Raw genomic sequence first — 13,774 nt, 5'->3', positions numbered from 1 at the left:
ATGGGTAATTGGGTTGATTATTTGATTGTTTAAACATAATAATTATATTATTGTGGGTTGAAAACCCTATGTACTCACCAGGTTTCCCAACCTGACCCACTCAGTTTATTTATATCACAGGTGTTGATATGAAGTGACATTACACTGAGAGATTTAAAGAGATGTAGATCACTAGTGTAAATAATTGTAAGTTCTGTTTATGCTTATGTTTCTGTATTAACGATGACATCCCAAACGTTTTAAAATGAAATAAATACGTTTCTTCGAAAATGTTTTAATAACGTATTTACCATGTTTTTCTGGGAACAAATTCCGCAACATTTTTATAAAATGAAGTACTCTGATTTTTATAAAGCATAAACAACATCGGTCTTTTCTGGCCGTGAAAATGGGGATGTCACAGTTGGTATCAGAGCATTAGTTTAAGCGAACTAGGAATATGGATTTATTTCTAGACTTAAACTTAGAATGCTAAGCGATGATTGTGAGGTGTGAGCACTAGCTTATTTTAGGAATTGTGCCTAAAATGCTTTTATGTGTTAAATGCTTGTGCCTGATATGCTGTTATTCGTTCGGACCTATGGTTTGTTGCCGACCGGATCTGGAAACCTTATGTGTTTAGGATTCTAAGCGTTTAACTACGATATTAGAACTAGCATATAAACGTTTCGGAGTGATAAGAATGATTTAAACGTCAATCCTAAGTAAAGGTCTAGATTCACCTTATTCGGCGTATAGATCAAGATGGCAAGAACTCGTAGCGGAAACGTGAATGCAAATGGGAACCGAGATCAACCCCCAGCGATTGAGCAAATACCGGTTGTGGTCGCCGCTGCTGAGCCAATAACGATGGCAGGAGTGCAAGCGATGATCCAAGCAATGTTGGATCGTCAAATGGAGGAAACCAGACGTTTGCTCCAGCAAAATCGAGAGGAAGCGACTATTCAGATCGAACAGCCCAAGTTGAACGAAGGGCAGACTGAGGAAGGAAACTACAGTGGGACTGTTGGTCAAGTCAACCCACCAATAGTTCGACAAAACAACCAAGATGACGAAGTCGAGAGGAATGGATGCAAGTACAAGGATTTTCTGACTTGCAAGCCATCGACTTTCACTGGAAAGGAGGATCCGATCGGGGTCATGGATTGGATCTCGGAGATGGAATTAGCTTTCATGACGTGCGGTTGCAAGGGAAAACAGCAGACCACGTTTGCAGTGCGTCAGTTTCGAGGAGGCGCTGTACGATGGTGGAATACCTTGGGAAAGACGCTGAGCCCCAATGAGCCCCTGCAACTGACATGGGTAGAATTTTTGGTGCATTTCAAACGTAGGTACTGCTCAGCCCAAAATCTGCTCGAGCTAGAAAACCACTTCCTTACCTTAAAGAAAGGAAGCATGTCTATTGATGAATACACCAACAACTTCACAGAGAAGATGGAGTTCGCCTTACGCCTTGTTCCGGATGAGCTGACAAAAATTGACAAGTACGCAAAAGGACTTCCATGGGAATATGCAGTGCCAGTGCGTCAGGCACCTACTTTGGAGGCAGCTATCTGGGCTGCCAAGTCGGTTGAGGAGATGATCAAGGGAAGAGCCGCCAACAAGACCGAGGTTGGCGAAAAGAGGAAGTTTGAGGGGTCTGCGAAGCCCGATGAGAGAAGCAAATCAAGTACCAGGAAGTTTAGAGGAGGAGGGAGTGAAGAAAGATGGTGCGAGAAGTGCAAAAAGAAACACTCTGGAAAATGCAGTGAGGAAGTAACTTGTTTCAAGTGTGGGAAGCATGGTCATTATGCCAACGAGTGTAAATTCAATAAAAGGGTGTGTTACGAATGTAATGAGGAAGGACACTTCAAGCAAGATTGCCCAAAGAGAGAGGGGGCTACAAAGCCAAATGTGCCGCCAAAGCCAAAGGCGAGAGCATTTCAAATGATCCTTAACGAAGCAGATGACAATGCGAGGATTCAGGAGTGACAACTTGACATCCAAAGATCGAGTTATGAGGTAGCCATAGAATCGTATGATGTAGCCTGTTAGAGGCATATTCTAGGGTGAACTTGAACACCTATGTAATAGTTTCAAGGAATAATAAAAACCTTCGTTTTGATATCTGATGTGTTAAGCTGTTATATGATTTTCTTGTGTGGTGACTTGGAAAACTGTGGGACAATACCTGAGACGAGTATGAGTAGGTGTGAATGGTAGTAGAGGCCTATACTACCGGAAGCACAGGACTCACACTTGGATCAGGGAAAGTCACAAGGTTACCAAGAAGCTAGTAATTGATTTCGTTTTATTCAAGTGTGTTGTTACCATCGTTTCGGTAATGACTAAGAAGATTGTTGATATTCCGACCCTAGTGGTCATATCGAATCGAGTCCGACTACGATGAGTATGTTGTGTGGCTCAGAGGACCAAGTTTGATGTAGCGTCCGACTTAAACCAAACGGTTGAAATCAAAGCGATCAATAGAAGTATCGCACTCGTTGTTAAAGAAGTTGGTGGCTAGAAATTCCTAATGTTAAAGTGTGATTATATCACATTAGAACATGAAGGAAGGCATAGTCTGTTTTAGAATTTAACTCTAAGAGACCTAAGTCTAAGTGTTGCAACATACGATGATAGGTCATTAGAATATGACACATCGATCTATAGTAGTAATAAAAGAACTTATCTCAAGTCCGTATCCAGCAAGGATCGAGATTGTGACTTGAAGATCATAATTTGGAGTCTAACCTGAGGTAGAGAGCAGGTGCACGATCGAGTACTCTTACAGTCAATGAGTTTAAGAGATAGAATCGAAGGAATGTAGAAGTTATAATTATTACCTAGGATGAAGAGATGACGTATGGAGTCATTATACGACCCTGTTTCGTTGATGATTCCGGGACGTAATCATCCTAAGGAGGAGATAATTGTAACGCCCGCAAATCTGGGCTAGTCAAATTAGAGGCAATAGGGGTCGAAAATGACTTTTCGACAGAATAAATAATCTTAATCAAGTTGTAGAGTATGTTACAAGGTTTTCGTACATATAAAGAACGCCGAAAACCGAGTTATAACGAAGAAGTTATGACCCGTTGAAGTTTCGCGACGGAACCGGCACGATACCGAGAAGCGTAAATAGTGAATTTACGATAGAGCGAGATTTAGCCTTAGCGATCTAAACGAAAGTCGTAGAATATGTTAAACTAAGAACATCGATAAAAAGAACGCCCAAATCTGACTTCGTATGAGGAAGTTATGATTTTTTCTAAGATTTAGCATAGCAGTGCACAGCCCGAAATCTGAATTTTAGATCGGTCGATTTTTAGCCGACGGGATCTAAATGAAAGTTGTAGTACTCGTAAATACCAACGCGTGGATATAAATAACGTCAAAAACGGAGTTCGTATGAACGAGTTACAAATTATAATAGCATATTTACGTATTAAAATAAAGTATAAATCATATATACGTACGCATATATATACATATGTATATATCATTAGAATGGTATCGACGATGCGGTCATTATAAGACTAATGTTGAGTTCTTTCGACATTAGTTTAGTGCAAATATCATTAAATCTATTTAAAATAGTATTATAAAAGGGTGTTTAGTTGTTTATATAACTATAAGGTCATTAAGTAATTATGGAGGGTAGTTTTTGTAAATTCAATTACTATAAATAAGAGGCTTGGGCTCTCATATTTCTTGCACCATTCTCTTGATTCAAGAGTCTTTCTCTCCTTATCCCCCGAGCATTTCGGTCCCTCGTGATTCGACTTCTCTTTCTGTAGTTTTAGTATAGTAAGGTGGGCGCTGAAGCGCTGCACGAATCTTTCTTAGAAAGATTCAGCGACGAAGTTCTGCCCCTGCAGAGCCCGACTCCTAGCTAAAATCCCCTTGTAAGTAAGTTATGCTTACCCTATTTTAAATATAGTTTATATTTAAAATTAGTATTGTTATTATAAATTTATAATAAATATTTGAGCTATTATTATGACTTATATAAGTGTCGTTATAATATATTTTTAACTACTCGCGGTACGGGGAATCTGGTTTAAAGGGCCGCATAGGGTTGTTGGATTTCAGAAGTGCTATATGCCAAAATGGTCCTGCCCTCCGGTGTTTTATGTCTGGCCCCTGTCTGTACATAGTGGTTGGAAAGTATTGTTTAAACGCTTATATAATAATAATAATAAGACTAATAATTAGTCACGGTAAATATTAGACTAAAATCTAGTGGTAATAATACTAGGTTTCGTCGAAGGAAATTATTTTAAAGTAAACGAAGCGCTGTCCGAGTACCGAGTCACCACCTTCTCAAGTGAGTGCATGGTCTCTTTCATCTTACACATAGATATGAAGTATTTTAATATAAATTACGTGTTATGTGTGCATATTGTCTGAATACTTGTTGTCTATGCTGGTGAAAGATTTTTATACATGTTTTAAATGATGTAAATTGTATAAAGTATTTCATATCTACAAAATATGTTGGGTAAAACATGGGTAGATGAATGATGATGGATAAAAGCTGAAATAGAGGAACATTAGTAGTAGGACCTAGTTCCCTATAGGTATACATTGGCAGCAGTGGACCTAGTACCCTATAGATGAGCACTGGCAGCTGTGCCACAACCCGTAGATGATTTAGATCTACGGTAAACGTCCTAGCAGCTGCGCTCTAAGGATAGTATCGGCAGTTGCGCCTAATAGGGAGCCTTATGACCATGATAGTAGCGTTAAAAGGTCAATACCGGCAGAAGCGCCTCATAGGAAATGTCCCAATTCTGGCAGCTGTGCCTAAGTGACAAGATTAGCAGCTGCGCTTGACCAAAGTGTCATTGGCAACAATGGACTTCATGTTGTTTCCTTAGGATGATCCTTAGGAATGAATGAATGAGAAATAGCTGATTCTTAGGGTAGATCCTTAAGAATAAAGAAGATAATGGGGATGGGTAATTGGGTTGATTATTTGATTGTTTAAACATAATAATTATATTATTGTGGGTTGAAAACCCTATGTACTCACCAGGTTTCCCAACCTGACCCACTCAGTTTATTTATATCACAGGTGTTGATATGAAGTGACATTACACTGAGAGATTTAAAGAGATGTAGATCACTAGTGTAAATAATTGTAAGTTCTGTTTATGCTTATGTTTCTGTATTAACGATGACATCCCAAACGTTTTAAAATGAAATAAATACGTTTCTTCGAAAATGTTTTAATAACGTATTTACCATGTTTTTCTGGGAACAAATTCCGCAACATTTTTATAAAATGAAGTACTCTGATTTTTATAAAGCATAAACAACATCGGTCTTTTCTGGCCGTGAAAATGGGGATGTCACATGTGCATTCGTAAAACTTTATTACCCTTATAAGTTTAATGGTTGTTGGAAAAGTTATCAAACCAGATAAGTTTTAATTATTAGAGATTATAATGGTATTTTTAAAATTTATAAATGACTTTTATGATAAATATAGGGAAATATCCAGAAAAGTCCTAAAATTTTAGTCTAATTTATGAAAAAATCCTGAACTAATTTTTGTTTATAGAAAAATATAGAATATTGGCTAAAACTTTGAAAAACCCTTTTTGGCCGGTTTTATAGATTTAGCCGGTATTCTGTCCTTTTTCGTTAGTTTGCTCAAAATATTAGGACTTTTCTGAAAATTACCCGATAACCAAAATATTGGGACTTTTTTGAAAATTACTATGAAATTAATGGATATTATTATTAACAAATCATTTATCAACATAAAAAATATTTTTTATTATAAACAAAGGAAATACATTTGTTGCTAATTTCTAGGAATAGAATGATCGATTATGTACTTCTCTATTATTTGTTGACCACTTCAAAGTCTCTATGTTCTTCCTATGTATCGTTGTGGGTGTCATAGTGAGAAGTACTCTGTTAGGCGTGACCAATACAAGAGTTAATCATATTTATTGATACACAATCAATAAATGTCTACTTGCTATTAGACATGATGCTATATGATCACATGTTATTAGAAAATATCATTACACGAACATATAGATATTTCATTATGTTCTTTAACCTAACTGTCACCTAACCTCAAAACATTACCCGGTAACAACCATAAAATTACACGCATCTATCGAGAGTGAAAAGTAAATTTTGAATGACAATTTAAATAGATAATCACTCCTTCACTTGTTTCCATATAAATTATCATTCACGGTTCACTTTTCACATTTTATAGATGTGTGTTAGCCAATGGATGTTAACATGTGAGGTATGAATGTTGGTTGGTAGTTAGGTTAAACAACATAAGAGGAACACCAACATTAGATGAATGCTAACTAAGTACATCTCACCATCATACTCACAACAATGCATAGGAAGAACGTAGAGAGTTTGAGTGGTCAGGAAGCAATAGAGAAGTACTTAAACCACCAATTTATTCCTAGAAATTAACAACAAATGTATTTCATTTTTTTATAATAAAAATATTTTTTATATTTATAAATGATTTGTTAATAAAAATATCCATTAATTTCATGGTAATTTTCAAAAAAGTCCTAATATTTTGGTTATCAGGTAATTTTTGGAAAAGTTCTAAAATTTTGAGCAAACTAACGGAAAATGACAGAATACCGGCAAAATCTGGGAAACCGGCCGAAAAGGATTTTTTCAAAGTTTTAAACGGTATTCTGTACTTTTCTGTAAACAAAATTTAGTTGAGGACTTTTTCATAAACTAGACTAAAATTTTAAGACTTTTATGAGATTTCTCATAAATATACCAAGAAAAACAATCAAATAAAATTAAATATGTTAGTCGGTTATCTTTGTCATTTTTCTATTTATGAATAGAAATGAAAAAGGAAAAAGAAATTTCTTCGCTCCATAACGTGTGGCCAAAAATGGTGATCCAACACTAGAAGCGAAAGACCTTTCCTTCTCTCCCTCCTCAAAATGCCTTCCACTTTTCTTCCCCAAATCATTCTGATTTCTGAACCATCGCTCAAATGGCTCTCCTGCTCCAACACCCATCACTCTTCCACACCACTTCGTTTCTCTCCACATACAAAACCCCTTTGATCACCCTCTCGCAGACCCCAAAATCAATAGCCTCCAGGAAACCCAGAAACTGGGCAGTGAAGTGTACTACGGTGGCCGCGCCCGAAATCGGAAGTGGCAGCAACGAAGATGTTCTTGTTGTCGAGGAGAAAGGAAGAGTTAATGTGGTGGATTATGATTGGACAGAGGAATGGTACCCACTGTATCTAGCTAAGAACATACCAGAAGATGCGCCTTTGGGTTTGACAGTTTTCGATAAACAAGTTGTGTTGTATCGCGATGGTAAAGGCGAGCTTCAATGTTACGAGGATCGCTGTCCTCATAGGTAACTCAAAAAACTCTACTCTAACTGAATTTGCTCTCATTTGCTTATAGCAATTCATTGCGATTTATGATTATGGTTTAGTATACTCCTGTGATATAATCCAATTTTGCTCAATTGGGGTCAGTTTTATGAGTTCTTTTCTCTTAGAAATGCGTACTAATCAGGGTGTGTTTGGATACGTGTTGCTCATAATCACATAGTGATAAAGCTAAGTAGATAATTTTGTGGTACCTTAATATCTAGTCTATCATCTCTCTAAATACAAAAATCCACAATAACTTTCCCAGTAATGCAACATTAACTTCTTGCATTCAATAACTCTAGTGATTGATCATGAGTGCTACTGCTTCAGGTTAGCAAAACTTTCTGAAGGCCAGTTGGTTGACGGAAGACTAGAATGTCTGTACCATGGGTGGCAGTTTGAAGGTGATGGAAAATGTGTCAAAATTCCTCAGGTATTTTTTATTTTTATTTTTATTTGTTTTTTAAATAATAATTTAGGGTTTAATGCAAGAAATAACAACAAACTTTCATTGATTTGTGTCTTATAATATTCTACAGTAATTTCATCCTATCACAACATTGTACTTTGAAAACTCTACCCAATTATAACAATGTCATCCAAATACAAAACAATTTTTACAGTATAAATTTATAATAGGGTATAGATAGTTCAAGTACAATGTCCTAATAAGAAAAAAATGAAAGTATAATGTTATAATTGGTGGATTTTTCAGAGTAAGATGTCTAAATAAGAAAAAAAATATTCAAAGTACAATGTTGTAATGGAAATTATGGAACGAAATGAAAGTAAGATGCTATAATATACAAATAAATGAAGTATATTGATGTTTCTTGCATTTAGCCTTCTAACTTTATGTCTGAATGCAAGAAATAGCATCGTGATTTCACTTATTAGTTATTTGTATTCGAATCTTCTTACTTTCTTTTATTTACATTACAATATTGTACTTTATAATATTTACCATTTACACAATTATAGCATTATACTTTTACTTTTATCTTATTAGGATATTATAGTTTGAAAAAGCTACTCAGTTATAGCATTGAAAATCACTTTCGGGATGACAACATTGCTATTATTGGGTAGATTTGACAAAGTACAATGTTGTAATAGGAAGAAATGAAAATATGATGCCATAATAAACAAATAAATAAAAGTACGTTGCTAATTATTACATCTAGACCTGTCATTTACAGCAAACCTTAGATGTATCATTATATTTATCCGTCATTAATCCACAATCACATGCTACATGCATACAGCTTCCTGCAGATGCAAAAATCCCTCGGTCAGCATGCACCAAGACATACGAGGTAAAAGACTCCCAAGGTGTCGTGTGGATATGGATGTCACACAAAACCCCACCAAATCCCACCAAAATCCCGTGGTTTGAAAACTTCGCCCGACCCGGATTCCGTGATTTCTCAACCACTCATGAGCTTCCATATGATCACTCCATTCTTCTAGAAAACCTAATGGACCCCGCCCATGTCCCCATCTCACACGATCGAACCGATTGGAGCGCCAAACGTGAAGACGCCCAACCGCTTCGTTTCAAAGTAACTGAACGAACCGACCGCGGGTTCGCCGGTTGGTGGGGCCGCGAAGCGGACAATTCCACCCCGAACTTTCTAAAATTCGAGGCCCCGTGTAATCTACAAAATAACCGGGAAATCATCGATAAAGACGGTGTGACAAATTATTTCTCCGGGCTTTTCTTATGTCGGCCTACGGGGCAAGGAAAATCGATGCTTATTGTTAGATTCGGAAGCACGAAAAGATCGCCATTAGCGAATCTTTTCCCCGAATGGTATTTCCATCAAAATGCGGGTAAAGTATTTGAACAAGATATGGGATTTTTATCGTCTCAAAATGAGATTTTGATGAGAGAGAAAAAACCGACCAAGGAACTTTATATTAATTTAAGATCCTCGGATACATGGGTGGCTGAGTATAGAAAATGGATGGATAAAGCTGGGCACGGGATGCCGTATCATTTCGGTCATAGTACGATTTCGATGCCGGAAGTGGCGGCGGTGGTGGAGCATGCTCCGGCGGGGCTGGTGGCGAGTATTGCCGCTTCGTCTCCGGCGAAGGGCGGAATTGGAACAAAACATGCACCGAATCTTGCGAATAGGTATTTTCGGCATGTTGTTCATTGTAAAGAGTGTCGGAGTGTGGTGAAGGCTTTTGAAGCGTGGAAGAATGGGTTGTCGGTGGTGGCTGCTGTGGCGGTGACTTTTGCGATTTTGGTGTCTGGGCGGCAGTGGAAGGCTGCTCTGTTGCTGGCGACGGCGGTTTCTGTGGCGGGAGCTTACGCGTGCTCGACTGTTGTGGCGATGAACACGACCAATTTCATTAGAACTCATCGGAGATTGTAGAAATAAGAAAATTTGTTCAATTATACTTGTAATGTTGTTGTACAAAGATTCATAGCGATAGCTCCATGAAAGGGTCGGAGTGAAATTGAGTGTTGGTTTATCGATAGAAGTGTGCTACATTCATGAATCATGATCCCAATTTCAATACCAACAAATGGTTCTCACTATCCAAATTGTTTTCTATAATTGTTGCCTGTTTTTAGGTTGTATGTATGATTACTCTGAAAGGTCTAAAAGATAAAGATGATGTTTTTGGCTATGTATGAATTAGTATGAAGACTCAAAAAAATGAAAATGAGACTAATTTTTAGAAGACAAAAATCTAAACATGGTTTTGTTTTTCTAAATTTTCTTTATTAATTAGCTATATTTTTTTAAGAATTAAATAAAAAAGCTCATACAGTATATACCTTGATGAATTAAGTACTGTTTCCGTAAAAAATAAAAATCAGTGTATTTTGGATTATAAATATAAGAAACATGATATGTGGGTTAAAGATGCAAACTGACGAATAGTACAACGAAAACATTTGTAAATATTACAAGTTTTAATAATTTTCGGGACTTTCAAAACCCTTGGCGGCGTCGCATCTTCCCGCTCCCATTCGAGAACACACACAGACACATAGGGGTGATCCAGTCGCCGCCGCCGCCGCCATTCTCTCTCTCGCCGCCGTCCTTCGTCCGCCTCTGACCAGTGACCGCCATACAGGTATTGTGTTATCACACCTCCTCGATTAGTGTCTTTTTTATTATTCTGATCGCGTAACAGAAATTGGGAGAAACCCTTGAATTTTTCAAGGTTTATTTTCTGGTTTCTCTTTAAGTGTTTAACGGATTCGGATTTTGTTGGACTTCTTCAAGCTGCATCGATTTTGTTTTGCGATTAATTATCGATAGAATCACTTGAGTTGTTGGAATTGTTCACTCCCCCTATCGATCTTCAAGTAATAGACCACCTTTTCATTCGTAGTATGGCATAGCATTTTACAATTGAAATTCAACACTATTCTCATTCGTATACAACTTTCCATTTTCCTGATCAGGTACAAGTTTGAAATGGGGCACCAACTCCACCATCACCACCAAGCCGTGGATGGTCTGGTGAACCTGTTTACCAAGGCCAACAACGACCTCATTATAGTCCAAAACCGCCTAGAGAAGGAGTTTCGAGAAACATATCCTGATAACGTACCCCCCCTCCCCTCCCTATTTGCTAATGCTATTTGTTGTTTTGAAACGATTTAATTGTATAATTACTCTATCGAATATTCAATTTCTGCAGGCAAATCCCATGAAGCTTGTGTCTAGGATCAAGAAGATCCAAGAAGAATTGCCCTCCCTAAAAGAGCAATGCCGTGAGTTACTCTCAGCCAAGCAGGTTAGCTGAAAAACAAATCTAGCTGAGTTTCTGGTTTGTTCAGATCATGAGATATATCATTTCTGTTGATTGTGATGTAGGATTTAATTGATAAAGCAAGGACAACTATCGTTGGGAACAGAGCATCATTGCAGAGGTTGCAATCTTCCATGGGCATCCCTGTCACTAGTGATTCTGATGATCCTTCTTTTACAAATTTTAATCAGGTGATTTTTGATGTCTAAATTTTCTTTATTTCAAGGCATAGATACATTTCAGTTATGAGCAAAATGTAAAATAGTTGCGAAATTTTTAACTATCCAGTTTACTCCTCTGTTGCAAATTGAAGAGTGCATAGTTATTTTATGACATTTTCCCTAAAAACAAAGAGGGAAAAAAGAAGATTGTTATCTGTATTAAGTTTCCATGGTTGTGAGTTTTCCAAATGGTGCTTCTAGATTCTACACCATTTGCCAGTGAACAACCTATATTTATGATGGCAAGAAAGATATCCCATGACTGGCTGCAACATAGTGATGGTAAATTTTTAGGTGGATTTAGTTTTTTTTTTTTTTTTTCCCCTAAACTTTCAAAACCAAAAGTTACTAGTAAAAATTATGTTTTTCAATGAAAATACTTAAAAGTCCATCTAAAATCTTCCCAACCTGTTATGCTTATGTGTGGTTTGGTCATTGGGGCTTATGCTCTATATTCATACCTTGCTACATTTCTCTCATTTATATTCTTTTGAGGATCTTGAACTGTGTTCTCCCATGGAGTATTAGGACATTGTAGTTTGAAAAATCTACCTAATAGGAAAAATGGAAGTAGGATGCTATTGTAAACAAATCAATGAAAGTACATTGCTATTTCTTGCATTGAACCTTTTATTTACACTTATTATACTTAATGCGATAAACAGGTTATTGATGAATGGGCAGTACAAGTGAGATCTAGAACAGGTAATGATCTATATGCTCAGATGAAGTTAAATTCATATCTCACTCCTTTCAATCCAAAACAAGAGCTACTGGTTTTAACTTCAAATGTGATTTTTTTATTTTTTATTTTTTTTGTCCTGTGAAATTGCAATCTTCCCTGATATATGTTAAAAGTATTGCAGGAGATGAGGGACATGAAGGTTCTGAGGATATTAACAAGATGCTATTCTCAGCAATTGTTCAAGGTAACTAAACCACTGATCATGATTCATGAACCTGTGTTTTAGGTTGAGTCCAAATGGATGATAATTAGAAAGTTTGTTAAAAGTATTGCTTCAAGCTCTTGAACAATATGTGTTTGAGTCGTGTAAACTAAAAGAGGACTACTCACCCAACAAAATCTAGAAATGATGATGCATGGGTTTGTATATAACTAGCGAGAGTTCTGAATTCTTTCCTTGAAACATTGAATGAGGATCTGTGAAGCTTCATATATGATCACAGTTTTTGTATTTTGTATTATAGATTGGATCTGTTTATCTTTTATTTAATAAGGTTAATGAGTTCATCACTTAATATCAATGACTATGTATGTTTTTTTTTTGAGAAAAAGACAAACAACTAAGCTTTTACCAAGATTTAAGCTTACTTCAAGGGTCTTCAATAAATAACCATCAATTTTGCACATCTTGCCTGTTAAATTGGCATGGTATACCTGTGTAATCACAATCACCATAAAATAAAAATGTTGGAAAAAACTTGTTCTAAAGCATTTTGTGTAATGAATTTTGAAAAACCTTTTTCGTAGTAAAAAAACGAGCTTTATGTTGCTAAAAAAATGGTAGATTGAGATATTTTACCAAACAAATATGAAGTAAAAATGAATGAAAAAAATGCATTATATAGGTGATCAATAAGGGGTAGACTAGATTCATTCTGCAGCCCATATAGTCATTTCGCATAAAACACCTGCGAAATTCATGTCTAATTCTATAAAACCTTAATATTTCGCCTGATTCTTAAAAAAAACTGGTGGATTAGATTCATTAAAGCCTAAAGCCTGCATAGTGTACTTCGTAATTGTTTTATCCCTAAAATTAAGTTTACATACAAAGTAAATTAGTTTTAAACTAATCATGGAATATGTCATAATTTTATTTAAAAGATTGATAAAATATAGAGTAAATAAAAAGTTATAATCAAGATGCAATATTAAGTTAGACTAGGGGTGACAATTTATGACACGACACGACAGAAATACATGACACAACGAAATTAGAACGAAATTGAATTTCGATTTTGTGTTTGTGTCTTGTTCATGTTAAGTATAAAAAACATGATGTCATTTCATGTTCGTGTTTAAAATTAGACACGAAATAAGACATGATTTATCATTTATTTGTCGTGTTTGTCATATTATATTTGATTAAATATGATTAAGTATTAATTAAATAAAATAGTTTTTAGTTTATGTTATATTTGTCGTGTTATGTCGTATTTGCCGTTTTTTAATTCGTTCGTTTTCGTGTTAGTTCAAAAGGCACGACATTGTGTCGCGTCGTGTTCATGTTACCTAAAACTTTGTCTTCTTGTTTCGTGTCAGACAGAAACACGGAACAAATACATGATTTGTCACCCCTACGTTAGACCTTCCAGAATACCAACGATGAAGGGGCCCATAGTCTACGTGACCACGAGC

At 36.2% G+C, this 13,774-nt stretch overlaps 2 protein-coding genes across 3 annotated transcripts; both read left to right on the top strand.

Annotated features, from left to right (window-relative positions):
• The first annotated feature begins 6,867 nt into the window (after positions 1-6,867).
• Positions 6,868-9,941, top strand: TIC55-II (translocon at the inner envelope membrane of chloroplasts 55-II). Its single transcript, XM_079029621.1, has 3 exons — positions 6,868-7,368; positions 7,721-7,823; positions 8,656-9,941. Exons 1-3 carry the CDS (start codon positions 6,992-6,994, stop codon positions 9,772-9,774), a joined length of 1,599 nt encoding a protein of 532 aa, XP_078885747.1. The 5' UTR covers positions 6,868-6,991; the 3' UTR covers positions 9,775-9,941.
• Positions 9,942-10,296: 355 nt separating this feature from the next.
• On the top strand, positions 10,297-12,597 carry LOC145091813 (spindle/kinetochore-associated protein). Of its 2 annotated transcripts, none has more exons than XM_079029622.1 (6): positions 10,297-10,486; positions 10,821-10,965; positions 11,060-11,155; positions 11,236-11,361; positions 12,057-12,096; positions 12,250-12,597. In XM_079029622.1, exons 2-6 carry the CDS (start codon positions 10,834-10,836, stop codon positions 12,360-12,362), a joined length of 507 nt encoding a protein of 168 aa, XP_078885748.1. In that variant the 5' UTR covers positions 10,297-10,486; positions 10,821-10,833; the 3' UTR covers positions 12,363-12,597. The 2 variants fall into 2 exon arrangements, with proteins under 2 accessions (XP_078885748.1, XP_078885749.1); XM_079029623.1 differs by having other exon boundaries at positions 10,302-10,486; positions 12,258-12,597.
• The last annotated feature ends 1,177 nt before the right edge of the window (positions 12,598-13,774 follow it).

Source organism: Lactuca serriola, chromosome 3, assembly GCF_051521515.1.
Source record: "Lactuca serriola cultivar US96UC23 chromosome 3, Lser_US96UC23_V15, whole genome shotgun sequence".
In the NCBI taxonomy this organism is placed as follows: Eukaryota; Viridiplantae; Streptophyta; class Magnoliopsida; order Asterales; family Asteraceae; genus Lactuca; species Lactuca serriola.
The sequence above is the reverse complement of the archived record's forward strand: the minus strand, read 5'-3'. Positions and strand labels throughout refer to the sequence as shown.

What these genes read in the sequence shown, in the direction of transcription:
- TIC55-II (XM_079029621.1), top strand. Translation starts at nt 6,992, where the DNA reads ATGGCTCTCCTGCTCCAACACCCATCACTCTTCCACACCACTTCGTTT. An exon ending in GAGGATCGCTGTCCTCATAG is followed by an intron (nt 7,369 to 7,720) that starts GTAACTCAAAAA and finishes CTACTGCTTCAG; the next exon opens with GTTAGCAAAACTTTCTGAAG. An exon ending in AATGTGTCAAAATTCCTCAG is followed by an intron (nt 7,824 to 8,655) that starts GTATTTTTTATT and finishes ACATGCATACAG; the next exon opens with CTTCCTGCAGATGCAAAAAT.
- LOC145091813 (XM_079029622.1), top strand. Translation starts at nt 10,834, where the DNA reads ATGGGGCACCAACTCCACCATCACCACCAAGCCGTGGATGGTCTGGTG. An exon ending in AGTTACTCTCAGCCAAGCAG is followed by an intron (nt 11,156 to 11,235) that starts GTTAGCTGAAAA and finishes ATTGTGATGTAG; the next exon opens with GATTTAATTGATAAAGCAAG. An exon ending in CTTTTACAAATTTTAATCAG is followed by an intron (nt 11,362 to 12,056) that starts GTGATTTTTGAT and finishes TGCGATAAACAG; the next exon opens with GTTATTGATGAATGGGCAGT.